This window comes from Saccoglossus kowalevskii, unplaced genomic scaffold (assembly GCF_978046115.1).
Source record: "Saccoglossus kowalevskii unplaced genomic scaffold, keSacKowa6.1 SCAFFOLD_100, whole genome shotgun sequence".
NCBI lineage: Eukaryota > Metazoa > Hemichordata > Enteropneusta > Harrimaniidae > Saccoglossus > Saccoglossus kowalevskii.
In genome coordinates, this window is record NW_028188636.1 from 137,044 (window position 1) to 155,108 (window position 18,065).

General features: G+C 39.8%; 1 protein-coding gene across 1 annotated transcript; it reads left to right on the forward strand.

Moving 5' to 3' along the window:
• The first annotated feature begins 10,421 nt into the window (after nucleotides 1-10,421).
• LOC146726057 (uncharacterized) lies at nucleotides 10,422-11,902 on the forward strand. The gene is made up of 3 exons (XM_085496300.1): nucleotides 10,422-10,524; nucleotides 10,956-11,166; nucleotides 11,268-11,902. The coding sequence occupies exons 1-3, from the start codon at nucleotides 10,450-10,452 to the stop codon at nucleotides 11,900-11,902; spliced, it is 921 nt and encodes a 306-aa protein (XP_085352426.1). The 5' UTR covers nucleotides 10,422-10,449.
• Nucleotides 11,903-18,065: the final 6,163 nt, after the last annotated feature.

An 18,065-nucleotide genomic window follows, 5' to 3' on the forward strand; every position in this document is an offset into this window, starting at 1 on the left:
AATTTGTGGTGATATGACAAATTCAATCATCGATCACCCGGCCACACAAAAGCACGTACCTTATGAAAACGAGTCTCACTAATCATTGACTGTGTCTGGCGATCATTTTTTGTCATTAATGATATAAAATTTTCATAATGAAAAAACAGCTCCTTTGATGTAATGATGTCACCAGGTTCTCGTGTGAAGCACAAATACTCCTCTACAAATAAGCTCAGAAATGGGCACTTGATTCCTATTTTTACTCCGTTGATGAGTTTGCGTACGTTGCCTTTGCTAGCCATCTTGAAATAATAAGACTCACTTGTCATGAATTTGACTGGGTGGAACGATTTGCGTAAAAATCAGAATGTGGGTGATAAATATACACGAGTATTCAATAAATAAATAAAATAAAATGTAATGTTACTACTATTCATGTGTATATATGTTCATTTTATTTTCTTCGCATAATAAATATATAAATGCAAATTCAATTAAAAACATAATTTTGCCTTCAATTTGTCACCCACTCTAGAAAGGATAATGGTTGTATACCTTTCACACGTGATTACATTCAGAACGACACACATAATTGAATGACCTTGGGTTTCAGAAACCACGGCATATAATTTCTGAAATGGTCTAATACATTCGCGTTCGTTCTCAACGCAATTTAAACACTGTTGCAAATTTCTATTTTGGTCTGCGTCACCTAGATGATGACCTATTTTTAGCACAACATCTACACGTGTGTACGACAAGAGACAAAAGTTGTCGCGTCCGTGCACCAGCACGTAATTACTTTTCAATTTAGCCACTCCACAGGACCGTTAGTTTACTAGTAAATGATCAAATATTTTTTTTTCAAATCAACATATTTGCAAACACACACACAACAGTGCGCAGAAAATTAGCTTTTATAAAATGAATAATAACCCGTTATGATAGTAACGAGGTCCGAACCGAATTAAAGATTATATATATATGTATATGTGCTGCAACATGCTCGGTAGTCAGTAGGCGCAAGTGGTCGCGCATTTTTGGGGGGCGCGACTGCCGCTCACTTCCCCGCTGGTAGTGGAACTTTGAATTCGGCTCGAACTCGAAGCGTTATAGTAGAGCCTACACATAATTTTTAAGATGGCACCTTGAAATAACATTCTTGTGTGTGTTACAGTAATGTATTTTGAGAAACTTGTCATAAAAATCACTTCTTTTAGAACAATTCCTTGGTACGCAATGATAAAAAAAATGCATTATTTAATTTCTCCAAAAAACAAATTTATGAAAAAAGAATCACTATAATTTGTCGAGTCGAGTGTGTGGTGACAATTCCGATTTGCTAAAGTTAGCTTCCATTATAATATTACCCAGACAAAGTTATCAGTCTAACAGTGAGTCAACTGGACCTGGGCTACTTTTAGACTTGATCAAATTGAACACCAGCTACTCCGTGCATAGGATGAAGTAAGACTACGAGAGATTTTCTGTAATATACATCGGCGAGGGCTTCATATCAGAAGAGTTCGACTAGGACTTAAAACTCCGTGACCAATCGTTGCCGTCGTATAAGGATCGGGAAAAATTAAGATCAAATAATGCATAACGCACTTACGAGCATTTTGAAAATCAGTAAAACAAATATCAATACACACTCGTTCACTCATCCTGTAGAAATTTGCAAGTAATCACTTTTATACGAAAATGAAGTCCATCTCCTAACGTTGATGTTCACGAAAGTGTCCTACGGTTGACCGATCATGACCTTGTATTTGTTATCAAAATAATTGGTCACGTCAACATATGGTTGTGACGTTGTTTTCTATTTGCTTGGCTAAATACGTCCATGCAACGAAATGTTTTTAACGTTATTCATTATATATCAAAGGGAACAGATGGAATCGCGTTACATTGATAAAACCAACAATACTTAAAGCAATAAAGGGTGTGTTATGTGGTATGTAATATAGATTATTGTGGGTCATTATAATAATAATAATAATAATAACTTTATTGCATCCTTAGAAATACAATGTTTCTATCAGTTAATAGCAATACGATGGTCATGATGACTGATCACGATTCTTGAGAAAACATATAGATATGTGATATATTTTAAGGAATTTCTCAGGAAAGAGTACCTTTTGCACCCACCACTAATCCTAACACTAACTTTCACCCCTCAATTAATTTGTGAACGTCCACTCTAGATATAACTGTAGATATACTTGGGAGGGCATATGCAATCAAATTGGGAAACGCAGGAGGGTCGGGTAATAGTGTTTGGTTTAGAAACTTATTCCATTTCTTATACATTTGAAATCCTTCAATGAGTCTTGTAAACAATTTTGCACGCAATTCTTATTTGGAAAGCAGACCTATGCCACAATTTTCAAACGAAAAATGTTATAAAACACGAGGGCAACCTTCAAACTTATTTTGATGCTAAAAATACGGGTTTCACCTATGGTCATAATTGTCCATCGGAAACATTCTATCTCGGGTAACATTTTCCATTCGATTATACCACTCAATATCAGGTGCTCTATAGTTCTCATCGTTCATTTCTCATATGCAAACTAATAAACATTTACAGTTACACTGGTTAACCTGTTTGTATAACAATGTAACCGTGGTGTTTACTAATATACATAACAATAGGGAAGCTTTCATAAACAAACAATATACAAGGTGTTTCGTGCAAATCGCCCAGTTTTAATTTCAAATTGCCCCCTCCCTTCTAATGCAATGCTATCTTATTGCTGTGGTGATGAAATATTTGGGCGTGGTCATTTTTCGTATTTCGATGTTTTTGTAATACGATCTCCGTAAATCGAATAATTGACAGTCTCTCTTATTGCTACAATTTCACTAGTATTTGAGACGTCGATCCCATGCATTTGCATAATACTGTCACCGCTACTACTACAAGACTGAAACTCTTGTAGGGCACTCGCGTATGAGCGCAATAGATATGGCAACCTCAATCAGCGATCTCTCAGCCAACGAAAAATCTGCTCTAAAACTCAAAATTTTGGAAAAACGAATAGTTTGTGGCAAGTATGGGTGTTGGGTTTGGAGTGGTTCTACAAGCAGAGGGTACGGGACTTGTAGGATAACTCCGAATGGAGCAGTTCGTACTGTCCATCAAATTAGTTTCGTTGTGCATGGTGGAATGCTAAATCTGTCTTTAGAAGTGTCACACCTGTGCCATACTCGGGCGTGTTTTAACCCTTTCCATCTTGTACTAGAAAGCCGAATCCAGAATAATAGCCGTAAGAGTTGCGTGAGTGGATCGTCTTGCTGGCACCGCCCGTCATGTTTGATCTGATCAATAGACTGTGGTCTCCACGAGACCCAAAATGAAGATAAGGTAGAACGCGATGTAATCATAATTATTCACTGGCAAAGAACGAACCCGACTCAAGCGAATTGGCGGCAAAAGAAAATAAAAAGTTAGTTTAATTCTGTTGAATCTAAAATTACATTTCTGGCATACAGTGAAATACAGCATTAAAAGGCAAAAACAGAACTGTGTCAAAACGATAAAAAGCACTCAAAAACAAGAACGAAACAAAACAAAGCGTGATACTAATACAAAATGATAGAAAAATGGGTGGGTGGGTGGGTGAAAATAACCCGAACACAAATGACTGGGCACGAACAGCGTGCGATGTAAACAGTGCATGTAAACAGAACGAAGCGAATTGGCTACAAGAAACATGCGCAGTGGAGCAATTAAACAAACAAACGAAGTTATGCAAATGAAAAGTATGCAAATGAATAATTAACAATTTTGAACTGCGTACAAAATACAACAATTATTCACTGGCAAAGAACGAACCCGACTCAAGCGAATTGGCGGCAAAAGAAAATAAAAAGTTAGTTTAATTCTGTTGAATCTAAAATTACATTTCTGGCATACAGTGAAATACAGCATTAAAAGGCCAAAAATGAAAGCCGCCAAAAGCAAATGTTCAAAGTGTCAGATCGACTTGGCCAGACTTGATAGCAGCGCGAATGCATGATGCCGTCCTGAGGCGACGACCGAATGAAGATTCCGTGTAGAGCAGGTAAGCTTGTGAGCGCCAGTCGCCTTGCGCTTTAATTGCTTCAGGGTCGGCACCCGGCTGAAATGCGAAGGAGGCACCGCCGCGACGAAAGCTGTGACCGGAGTAGCTGTTTGGGTCCAGCCCTGTGGAGCTGAGCAATGATCGCAGATGTCGAACAAGAGACTGGTAGGTCAAAGGATGCAGTCTGCTGGTAGATGACGGCGCGAGGAACAGGGGAGCTTCTGAAGGTGCTGGCAACATGTCCACCATCTGCTTGTAGGCTGATACTGGGCAGAGGGCGGAGCCAGGGATAGCCAGGATGGGAATGTGCAGAACCCGTTCGCCGAACTGTATGGTCTTGGACCATGTGATACGAATGATCTAACCTGTGGTGTTGTATCCGACGCTGCCCCGCGAGAGATGAATGCGGGCGACATAAGCTGTATCTGAAGGGGGCACCAGGTTGGACTTACGCAGGAACGAAAAAAAAATGCGATGAGGAAAGCGGACCACAGCGTAGCGTGCAGCGCGCGTGTAAAGTCCAAGAGACGATGAATTCGAAGAAGGATATCCGGTGTGATAGACAACTTGCGGCGAGGCTGGTGCACTGTTATACGCTGTAATCCCCGGAGGACAAGGCGCAGTTCGAATGAGTCGAGTGAAGATGGGGTCTCGGTGACGAAAAGATGCAGCAGCTGAACACCGTTGAGGTAGTTGCGGATAGATGCCGTGCTTGAAAACGAGTGGGCGAGGAACTGTGTGTAGCGAATAATCGATCGTGTTGTGGCCGGAACTGGCTGGGTGCAAAAGAAACGGCAGAAGAGGAAAAAAGCACGCCATTGAGTTGTAATGTTGCGCGATGAACCAGAAGCAAAAGCTGAGTGGAGTGAGCGGGCTTCGCCAAAATCGTCAATATAATTGATCACCTCGTGCCCTCGGTTGCGTAGGATGTGACGCACTGCGTTGGTTGACCGTTCACACATTAAGGCCGCTGTGCATAACCCGAAAGGTGGTGAAACATCAAAGTAGTATTTCCCTTTCCAAGAATAGCCGAGAAGGTGGTAGTCTCTCGGATCCACGCGAAGTTGACGGTATGCCCTGCTGAGGTCTCGTTTATAAAGGAGGCAAACGGAACCAAGTGTACGGATGTGATCTAACGTGGAGTCAACTGTAGGATATCTGAGCTTGTAATCATCCCCGATGTAACTGTCCCCTGGGATGCCGTCGTTGACCGAGTAGCCTTCTGGAAAACTTAAGTCCACGACCACGCAACGGGAAGATGAGCCCTTCTTAGCCACGGTCGTTAATGGTGAGGTAATGAGCGGGTGTGACAATGGCGGAGTGTCGAACGGTCCAACAGATGCGCCGAGAGGTAGCTCCGATTCCAGAAAACTGTCCGCGTGCTCAGCAAACTGTAAAGCCGAGGTGTGATTCGTTGCATGCGAAGTAGGAAGAAAGTCGCGCGAGTAGTAGATGGGCCAACTAAATTCTAAGAAGTCGCAGATGTCATCGTCGTAATTGCGTAGAAGATGGCGCCATGACTGAATGTTCAGACCGGAAGAGACCGGGATGCGACAACCTTGAAAGTTATAAAGGCCTGAAGCGGAGATTCTGCGATGTAAATCAATGTAATGTTGTGCAATACTGCCGTCAATGTTAGAAATAATGTGATCTGGCGGCACAGAGTTTCTGGGCGACGGTGACGAATGATCAGCTGATGATGGAGAAGTTGTTGTTGTTGTTGTAGTTGATGATGATGTCAATGACGAGTGTGTAGCCCTCAACCTGCTTGTGTTGTGAAGAGGTGTGGGGTCGAAGTTGATGTCGCTGAGGACCGCCTGCGATGTTGGCGCTTTGATCATGCTTGATGTCAGTGTGGTTGTTGACTGACCGGCGAGAGCGAGGGATTCGAACTTGTTATTATTGATGAAGACTGTGGTGCTGAGCTTGGGTAATGCTGTGTGCGTAAGAGACAGCGGTGATGTAGCTGCTGGTGGCGTAGGTGTGGAGCCCCCTGACACACTTGTGATGACTGAAAGTGTTGGGTCAGACCCGGTGATGTTGTTGCTAACCGAATCGAGCAAGATAACACTATCGTCCGGAGATACGTGTAAAGGCGTTAATCTAACGGGGAGGTCACAGGTGGTTGACGTGCTGTCTGAGGGCTGCGCGTGGAGTCACGAGGAGATTGGTTTGTCGCGGTGCAGAGGTGACATGGACTTCTGTTTGCAGTCTTTTTCGCTGTGATTATTAAAACGATTGCGGGTGACATAGCAATGATTGCAAATGTGTTTAAATTTGCATGGATCAAATGAGCAAGAACCTTTCTCGTTGAAAGCTGTGCACACTAATACGGGCGAATCGTCCGGGTTGGGGGTATTTCTGTTGCCGTTGTTTGACGTCCGTTTCTGGGTGACTGATTTCAACTTGTCGGCTGAGAAATCGAAAAACAGATCTTTCACGTCTGAGTAATCGCTGTCCCATGTACGTCTGTTATCATCGATTAAACGAGCCACTGCCGCGTGATAGCTCCGGACAATGGGCCATCTGTACAATGGTAGTTTAACAAACAAATCGTGCAGGAGACGTAACCGGCCCTTTTGTTCTGCTTTGGGCATGGATGGGTCCTGCAGTAAGAGCGTGTAGCCCTGTAGAAATTGTTCAAGTGATAAGTCGTCGTATTTCAGTTCATGTGAAGAAAAGAATGATGGAACAAACTGTTCTGGAGATTTCAAACCAGGCAACTTTTTCCCGGCGTGACGCCCGGGGGAATTAACGAGACTGTCGCGAATAATGTACTCACCGGCTGGTCCTTTGTTCTCAGCCTCGTGTCCTTTGTTCGCTCCAATGGCGTCGAAGTATGGTGACGAATCGTGATCAACCTGCGATCGGAGATTAGTCATTTTGCGAAGTTCCGCTAGTGAAATGTCAGAGATTTGGTGATCAGAAGATGATGTGCCCTGATGGCGCGTGGATGATAGGCCTGCGGTTGGTGGATGTGCGTTCAAGGAACAACTTTTGAATTCCGTTTCTAGCTGGGAGATTTCCGCCTGTAATTTTTGCTTCGCGATTCTCGCCAACAAGGATTGTTTCCGGCGCTGCAAAATAGCTAACTCGGCTTGGTCGTCTTCATCCCCGTCTGAAAACTCGTCAAAATATCCATGTGGTTCCGCGTGTGAGACTGTGGGCGAGTGACGTCGGTGGACGGCAGTTGAGCTGTTCGGTGAACGGCAATTCTCTTCCTCCGGCGGTGGACCGGTGCAGAATTTTCCGTGCTTGCCCCAGTTGTGAGCTTCCACATCGAGCTTGCAGCCAGAGCATGTTGAGCGCCGCTTACTTCTTGGCATAGCGAGAAAGTAAATTGAAAATAACCCGAACACAAATGACTGGGCACGAACAGCGTGCGATGTAAACAGTGCATGTAAACAGAACGAAGCGAATTGGCTACAAGAAACATGCGCAGTGGAGCAATTAAACAAACAAACGAAGTTATGCAAATGAAAAGTATGCAAATGATAATTAACAATTTTGAACTGCGTACAAAATACAACAATTAAACTTGTATGTGTGCGTTATTTCCCCCCCCCCCACTGAGTGCGGGCGCTATATTTTACACGAACACATCGCCCTGAATTTTCGTCAACCGTGAATTTGTCTTTCTATATTAGATAATGTCAACGAAAGCAGCTCAAACAAATGCCGAACAGGGTTTGCATTCAGCAACTGGTACTGTTTCGTTAGAAATATAATTTAAACGAAAGAATCTTGTGATATTACGCATCGAATATGATAAAGGGTCAAAATTGCATTCACGTATTAGGTCATTGAATGTGTCCGAATATATGGAACCGATGATCGATACTGATAATTGTTAATACCGCCAAACATATGTTTTGTATGTAAATTGATTTAAGTTACGTTTCGTTACGGGTTTATTAAATGCATTCTTGTGTTATTGCCTGAGTGTGAAAGTTCCGCGATTACCGTGTGATCGTAACTGTACGAGTCCTACGGATTCAACATGAACCAAGCATTTAGATGTAGACGTTTTTTTCTTTTTCTATTTCTTTTGCCAAACACTAGTATAATGTTCACGTTGATTGGTATGTATCAAACAAAGAACAAACTCAAAATATATCACTGTAAGCCGCTGTGACAGATCGTAAAATTAATACACGGGAAATTGGTCCGAACTCCCGTAAATCATAGTTAAAATGATTGAGATTTGATTCTTTATGAGAGCGAGTGTCATTGTAGCATGGACTTGTATAATCATATGCATAGTTATAGTGACTTGAAAAATTATCAATATGGTAATCACGCTGAGAATGAGGATAGGATTGTGATTGGTACTCATAGTCACGACGAACAATGAGTTTGGGCGTCTCTTAGCCAGTGCTAAACACTGTTTCATCCTTACATGGACGCAACTCGGACTAGCCTATATGAAAACATATGAGATTAGCTTAAATTTTAGCCCGTGCTTGGTGTAGCCAGATGACATAGTTAGCGCACAGTACCCAACAGCCAGTTGGGGAACGCTGTTGTTCTAAGGTGTGAATCGCATACAGTGCGCGTTGCTCTTCAGTGGGGAGACAGCGGTGACGTCATATCATTCTCGTTGGGAGCACTTCTGTTCTGTGTCACGTCTACAAATATTGCGTGTTTTTAAGTAAAGTCGGTAAATTTTATTTAAAGTTACAAGTCTCTATGTGATCATATCGGTTTCATGAAAATGCACGTGTAGTTTAAAATTCATATTCATTATACCACGACGGAAAGTTTCAACCCTGGTAAATCGCGTTACCACACCCAAAACAATCACATTCTTTATTTGTGATTTAATACTTGAATTGTTGGATAATATTTATTAATTTATGCATAAGTGCCGAGGAGATGTTCATCTCAGTGGAGGAACTGTGGTTAGCGATACACATGCAAATTATAGTTTACATTAAACTTTTGACTAGTACTATATAGTCTACAGTACTTCGAGATTAAACTGGTTTCGTATTATTGTAGGGTCTATAATTCTAAACTACGTTGTTGGAATCAGAATTTTGTAACTTACACGAGGTCGAGGAAAAGTTATCGTCATTATCAACAACTATATAAATTGATCTGTGAGTTGAACAGCCCATTTAATTATGTCTCCCATGATGCACCAGTGCTAAACTGGGATTGTGGAACCGCGAACCTCAGGTTGCATATTTGTTTCTTTAATATATTCACAAGGTCGTACACAAATGCAACGTCAACTTCCTCTGTCAAGGAATGTGAATCTTTGTGCCACGCTACACTTAGTACGCATATGTATTGAACGATGGCCGTACGTGGAGGATTCTGTTATAATACCTGGTCATTTGAACAACCATGGGCTCATAGAACAGTTCAAAGACTACCTCGTAAAGGGTTATATAAACGAAAAGTAACTATCACGAGAAAGTTTGCAAAATCTACTACAGCGAGGAAAAACAGAGCATTTCCTTTTGTTGACCGGATGTCGCTCTCCTGTTCGTGTAACAATGACTGTTTAATCCAAACAGGCGTTCGAAATATCAGAATGATTCGCCGTGATTTTGACCTTAAATGCTATGATGAGCAGAATCTCATTTTAATACAACTAATGGATATACGGACGGTACGCCGATACAATTCACGCACTTATCATATTATTGATGTTACAATGAACAGAAAGCGTATCTGCCGTCTGGGATTTTTGAAAATCTTCGGAATCAGCAAGCAACGTATTGCAACTCTTATGGGGAAAAGAAGACCACTTTCGACAATTCAATCCGACCGCCGCGGAAAACACGGACTGCACCACAGATCTGTTGACAGACAATGCGTTATGGACATCGACAATCATATGGCAAGTTATACATTCGAATCCCCCCATTATTGTAATATTGGAAACACTGAAACAAAATATATGCCAGCTTCAAATAGTATTAGTAGTTGCTATCGCGATTATCTGAAGAAACAACGAAATAATAACAGACGATACGTTTCCTTTTCAACTTTTCGAACACACGTTTTAAAAAACATTGATATCCATTTTAAACGGCCTCGGCGAGATACTTGTCAGCGATGTGATGTGATGGCCAAAAAAATTAAATATGCAAGAACGACCGAGGACAAACGGCGTTTCCAGAAGGCCCTACAGGATCATTTGTCAATTGCCGAAACACATTATGGTAATATAAATTACGATTTTACAGTTTTGGCAATGAAACCACCCGACACACAAAACTGGGAAATTCCCGAAGTATTTTCGTAGCGGACTGAATTTGATCTCATCATGTGTTCAACCGCCGAGGGAGGGCACTATGTTACAGAAGACGAACCACTTGCTCTGCAATATAAATGCGTGGTGGTTAGTTGGAAACAGACATCTTGCTTGTCGGAACTAAAGATGGATAATTTTTGTTCAACGAATGACGTTGCTGTATTTCACTTAGATTTCTCAAAAAGCCTTCCATGTCCAAAGGTAAGACATATTAGTTTTAATGTTAAATTACATGCTCTCTATAATGCCGTACACTTTCATGTTGTTATCTAGATTACTTCACATAGAATTTGATTTAGATTACTTCATATAAAATAATTCTAGCATGAAGGTGGGATATTGCTTATTTTTTTTTATTATCGGATAATTTGATAATTATAGATTATAGTACCATATGTTTATCAGGGAGCTCGCGATTCCAAAAATCCTGATTAAGACCCAACATCAAGCCTGTCTAATATCGATCTAATATCGGACGTAAATTTCCATATTTAAACAGTCGATAAATTATTGATATCATATCGATCCCTGCTTTCCTCAGCTGACCAAAATTGATGATTCGAATTACCGTTCATAGACGATATATCATATCTAGTGCCTTATCTGATCTATTTGTTTATTTCAACCACTAGGTCTCCACTCAAGACTGGCACTTTCGCAGTAAATTACATCTGAGATGTCTTGGAGTGGACGTTGCTAAGACAAGAACTTTTCATTGTTTTCTTTGGGATGAAATGAACGGAGGTAAAGGTCCAAATGAAATCATCTCTGCATTCCAAAGCCTTCTCGTGCAACAGAATATAACCTCACGGCATGCTATTTTGAGTTCGGATAACCATCCAGGTGAATATCTTTTTTATATATAGTATATTTGTGCTAGACAATAATTTCGGGCATTGAGTGACAAGTTTGTCTTTCCTGACTTTCTTTTTTGCCATTTGCAGGTGAATGTTTAAACAATAAATTTATGTGGTATCTTCAGAGTTTAATTGACCAGGGAACTTTCCAGCGAATAGATTATAAAACGCTGTTAGAGGGACATTCATACAGCTTTGCAGATCGTCACTTTGGGCTGATTGAAAAGAATTCACGGAAACACGATGTCATAGAGCTTCCTACAGATTGGTTAAATGTGATAGAACAGTCGTCATTTGCGGGCCACTATAAAGCCAAACTGTTGACAATTGATGACATTTATGATTATTCTTCATACTTAAAAAATGAGTTTACATACAGGTACAAAGATGTCAACGGAATCAAATTTTCGTTTGACGAGGCTCACTATTTTAATTTTGGAATTGGTGAACGATTAATTGATGGTACTGTCAAAACATTTTCTCATCCGGAAACAGCCTGGGTGCGTAAGACTCTTGATCCGAAAGAAACTCCGATTGTTGTGTCGTTCAGGAAAATTAAGCAAATGACAAGAATAACAGATTGTCATTTACATACTCTTAGTAGAGAATTAAAACCATTGCCTGGAAAGATGTTTCAAGACGTGAATGAATTGGCGATAAAATATTTATCCCCACGCGCACAAGAATGGTATCAGGCTTTGCCAAAAGTCACGGAATCGTAAATATTTGCATATACAAATGTGTGTATTTGTGGTTATTTTTAATAACATTGTACGTGAAATTTTCTGATCTTATCTTTGCAAATAGTAATTTTAATATTTAGTAGACCCGGTAACGCAGTCTACTGATCAATGGGCATTGCAACCACTATATGGGACTTGTGTGACTTGAAGGAAACACAATAAGAAGTTTTATATATATGACAAATTAGTTGTATTTTTACCAAAAACTAAATGATAATTGTAGAGGTTGGTAATTTGCGAGAAGTGCTCACTATTTTAAATAAATACATGTATGTAGACGAACAAGTTTTCTTATTTTTTATATATGTTTCTTCACGGGTATACTTTGTAAACACACTTACGTTCACCCCTGTCAAGAAGGACCCATATATCATTTCAACGAATCACGATAATTTGTAATAATGATTAGCATACCCATTTGAAGTATTCCATGTTGCATTTGTCAAACTATTTCTGTAATTGTAACTCCCTAACATTGCTTGATTATTTCATTGACAACATTATTTATATACAAAGTCAAAATATATATTTTACCCCCCAATGGGACATGACATATCACATATGTTTTAAGTCAATCTAACGCCTACCCGTCCTTGACAAAGACGACAAGCGTTTTTCGAATTCTTGACATAGCAACATCTGTTTCCTGTCTTTGAGACAATTCTGAATTGAAAACCGAAATTCATGACCATCCCTTAATTTGCACTGTCGTGGATATTAGTTGAATACCATTAAAACAAGCTATCAATCGTCACTTTCAGATTAGTAGAGCAGATGTTACATATTTTAACAAAAACGTGCCCTAAAATCACATTGTGAGTGTCATGTTTGGTACTCTCATGTAACCAGCAGCACGAAATCATTTAGTCAGGACACAAATTGTCAGCTGCCCGTGTTGTTTGGCCACAACTATTTTTTTATTGACTCTGGTAGTATTCTGTAACTTTCCCTGGAACCTGGAACTTACTGGTACAGGGCACAATCTCCCCCACTGTGTGAGAGGGCGGACATTACTAAATTATACTGTATAGCCACCGGTATTCTGGTATCGGAGTGATCATTATAAATTCCAATATGCATCGGATAAAATGCAAACCGTGATTAATTAATTTAGATCTAAATGAGTTGTTTTATCTTCATACTACGATCTCCCTCCGGCTTGGGTAGCCGATTGTCGCTGAATCAATACGCATGCGCGTATGCTTTTCTTAGCACGATAATGAGCCTCGATTTCGCATGCATATACGCCCTTCGTCAACTTTCGACAAATCACGAAAATGAACAAATTAAATACATACAAGTCTTTTATTCACGATAATTTGATCAAATAAATGTTTACACAAAAAAACCTTAAATAGTATGATTGACTAGTTGCGAGAAGACATTAACAAACAAACGAACGTCACAACAAGCTCAGACTGACCAAGACGCAGTTGGGTTACTTTTGTTTTGTACACTACGTCAGCAATGGTATTGGCTAACAAGACAGTAGTTTTAAAAGCAATGCAGCTTTCAGGAAAACACTAGTAACAAACTTAGAGGCAAATTGATTGCCGCACTGCTGCACTGTCAACCAATTTAGTCGTTAAATTGCTTACTTTGTGTGCGAAGTCAAATCCAGACGAGAACGGAAGAATGATGAAATGAGCTTAAACAATGCAATGGTAAGTTTACGAAATATAATGTTATAATATAAGAATCTATGTGTGAGTAGATCGAACAACGAAGATTTTTTCAGCCAGAGGACGAGTATCATTCACGTCTTGAATTGGCCAATGGGCGTTCCAGAATTACCATATTATATGCCATTAGTATATACATAACCGACCAATCTTGGACTTTATTTCAATATGTTGGTCAGGGTTCTGACCCTGTGTATTTTTCGGTGGGTACCGTTTAATTTCATTACCCTGGCTACGTGTTAAAATGGGTCTGAAGTCACTCTGGATAAGTACGTACGTAACCGACCAATCTTGGACTTTAATTCAATGTGTTGGTCAGGGTTCTGACCCTGTGTATTTTTCGGTGGGTACCGTTTAATTTCACTACCCTGGCTACGTGTTAAAATGGTTATGAATTCATTTTGGATAAGTACGTACATAACCGACCAATCTTGGACTTTATTTCAATATGTTGGTCAGGGTTCAGACCCTGTGTATTTTTCGGTGGGTACCGTTTAATTTCATTACCCTGGCTACGTGTTAAAATGGTTATGAATTCATTTTGGATAAGTACGTACATAACCGACCAATCTTGGACTTTATATTTCAATGTGTTGGTCAGGGTTCTGACCCTGTGTATTTTTCGGTGGGTACCGTTTAATTTCATTACCCTGGCTACGTGTTAAAATGGTTATGAATTCATTTTGGATAAGTACGTACATAACCGACCAATCTTGGACTTTATTTCAATATGTTGGTCAGGGTTCTGACCCTGTGTATTTTTCGGTGGGTACCGTTTAATTTCATTACCCTGGCTACGTGTTAAAATGGTTATGAATTCATTTTGGATAAGTACGTACATAACCGACCAATCTTGGACTTTATATTTCAATGTGTTGGTCAGGGTTCTGACCCTGTGTATTTTTCGGTGGGTACCGTTTAATTTCATTACCCTGGCTACGTGTTAAAATGGTTATGAATTCACTCTGGATAAGTACGTACATAACCGACCAATCTTGGACTTTATTTCAATATGTTGGTCAGGGTTCAGACCCTGTGTATTTTTCGGTGGGTACCGTTTAATTTCATTACCCTGGCTACGTGTTAAAATGGTTATGAATTCATTTTGGATAAGTTACGTACATAACCGACCAATCTTGGACTTTATTTTGCATGCAGGTAAGGTACACCTACAGACATAACTGTGGACATTCAGTTCTTTTTATTTAGATCATGGCAATTTTTTGGTCAGAGCGCCCTCTAGTTTTGTGGAGAATCATGTTCATTTGGAATGCTCTGATTGGATGGAAGTTCAAGCCTAGCAAGGTGTGATAGAATTGGCCTGTTATGTTCAGATTCAAATAAGCATGAACCACTAATTTGACAGGGAAGTGATACTTATAATGCAGCAAGCTGTTCTAATTGCTGTTGTGGTAGAGTTTTTCTATTTTCCTGTCAAATGCATTTATTGGTCCACTGAAAAATGAAAATAATGTTCCCTGTAACTTAGACTCTTATTGATCAAGGCATTTTAAAAATCATGGGTGTTAACTCCCCTCAAGTTATGACCCGTTGTCCCCTACAGAATAATGGTTGCATCTAATATTAAAATAAAGATGGCGGAGTATAGCGTTGATTCATCTCGTTCTACTCTGGATTACTTGGAGTCAATAAAGATCCTAGAAAGTTAGTATTTATATGCCTGTGTGTTTTTTGTTTGTTTGTTTTTTCACTGTCTTTGACTTTCCCAGTATGTTTGTTGCTGTTGACAACAATTCAGTCCTCTGCCAGGCTTCAGTCAATGTTTTTCTTCACTACCTACCCAACTCCTCGTCGGGCACTATGTAGCTGGTGTGGTATATTTATCACAGACAGTAGGGCAATTGTCACATTTAGTGCTCCAAGAAAATATTCTCTGTCCATGTGTATTTATATAAATAGATGCAGTTTCTTTGGCTTGAATAACGATCACTGGCTTCGTACATACAGGTATACTGGTTTACCTGTTTCTAGTTGAAATATAGCCAATCTTATTAACCAAGACAGTTGGACATTTGCCACATGTCACAACACTCATTTCCAAGTGCCATAGCTTGAAACAAGTAGTCAAATCTGATATTGGCTGGAGCTTTAGTTTATATGGACATGGTAAATGGCAAACTAGATGGTCAGAAAGTAATAAAAATAATCACAGCTTTACTCCACCCACCCCACTATGAAGTAAAAGGCTGTTTATAAGGCCATGTATGATGGTTTCATTTTTCTTATGGAAAACAATTTTAATTAAAAACTTCTATGCTCCTGTACCCAACCGTGGGGGTTCATCACACTAAACAACAGGTGTCACTATTACTAAGATAAATGTACTTTTTTTTCATTAAAATTACTGAATGCTTATACATATGTACTAAAACGTTAGTTAACATTTAATATCAGGCAATGCATTGGTTCATTACCCTGGCTACGTGTTAAAATGGTTATGAATTCATTTTGGATAAGTACGTACGTAACCGACCAATCTTGGACTTTATTTCAATATGTTGGTCAGGGTTCTGACCCTGTGTATTTTTCGGTGGGTACCGTTTAATTTCATTACCCTGGCTACGTGTTAAAATGGGTCTGAAGTCACTCTGGATAAGTACGTACGTAACCGACCAATCTTGGACTTTAATTCAATGTGTTGGTCAGGGTTCTGACCCTGTGTATTTTTCGGTGGGTACCGTTTAATTTCACTACCCTGGCTACGTGTTAAAATGGTTATGAATTCATTTTGGATAAGTACGTACATAACCGACCAATCTTGGACTTTATTTCAATATGTTGGTCAGGGTTCAGACCCTGTGTATTTTTCGGTGGGTACCGTTTAATTTCATTACCCTGGCTACGTGTTAAAATGGGTCTGAAGTCACTCTGGATAAGTACGTACGTAACCGACCAATCTTGGACTTTATTTCAATATGTTGGTCAGGGTTCTGACCCTGTGTATTTTTCGGTGGGTACCGTTTAATTTCATTACCCTGGCTACGTGTTAAAATGGTTATGAATTCACTCTGGATAAGTACGTACATAACCGACCAATCTTGGACTTTATTTCAATATGTTGGTCAGGGTTCAGACCCTGTGTATTTTTCGGTGGGTACCGTTTAATTTCATTACCCTGGCTACGTGTTAAAATGGTTATGAATTCATTTTGGATGAGTACGTACATAACCGACCAATCTTGGACTTTATTTTGCATGCAGGTAAGGTACACCTACAGACATAACTGTGGACATTATGCTTATACATATGTACTAAAACGTTAGTTAACATTTAATATCAGGCAATGCATTGGTTCATTACCCTGGCTACGTGTTAAAATGGTTATGAATTCATTTTGGATAAGTACGTACGTAACCGACCAATCTTGGACTTTATTTCAATATGTTGGTCAGGGTTCTGACCCTGTGTATTTTTCGGTGGGTACCGTTTAATTTCATTACCCTGGCTACGTGTTAAAATGGGTCTGAAGTCACTCTGGATAAGTACGTACGTAACCGACCAATCTTGGACTTTAATTCAATGTGTTGGTCAGGGTTCTGACCCTGTGTATTTTTCGGTGGGTACCGTTTAATTTCACTACCCTGGCTACGTGTTAAAATGGTTATGAATTCATTTTGGATAAGTACGTACATAACCGACCAATCTTGGACTTTATTTCAATATGTTGGTCAGGGTTCAGACCCTGTGTATTTTTCGGTGGGTACCGTTTAATTTCATTACCCTGGCTACGTGTTAAAATGGTTATGAATTCATTTTGGATAAGTACGTACATAACCGACCAATCTTGGACTTTATTTCAATATGTTGGTCAGGGTTCAGACCCTGTGTATTTTTCGGTGGGTACCGTTTAATTTCATTACCCTGGCTACGTGTTAAAATGGGTCTGAAGTCACTCTGGATAAGTACGTACATAACCGACCAATCTTGGACTTTATTTCAATATGTTGGTCAGGGTTCTGACCCTGTGTATTTTTCGGTGGGTACCGTTTAATTTCATTACCCTGGCTACGTGTTAAAATGGTTATGAATTCACTCTGGATAAGTACGTACATAACCGACCAATCTTGGACTTTATTTCAATATGTTGGTCAGGGTTCTGACCCTGTGTATTTTTCGGTGGGTACCGTTTAATTTCATTACCCTGGCTACGTGTTAAAATGGTTATGAATTCACTCTGGATAAGTACGTACATAACCGACCAATCTTGGACTTTATTTCAATATGTTGGTCAGGGTTCTGACCCTGTGTATTTTTCGGTGGGTACCGTTTAATTTCATTACCCTGGCTACGTGTTAAAATGGTTATGAATTCATTTTGGATAAGTACGTACATAACCGACCAATCTTGGACTTTATATTTCAATGTGTTGGTCAGGGTTCTGACCCTGTGTATTTTTCGGTGGGTACCGTTTAATTTCATTACCCTGGCTACGTGTTAAA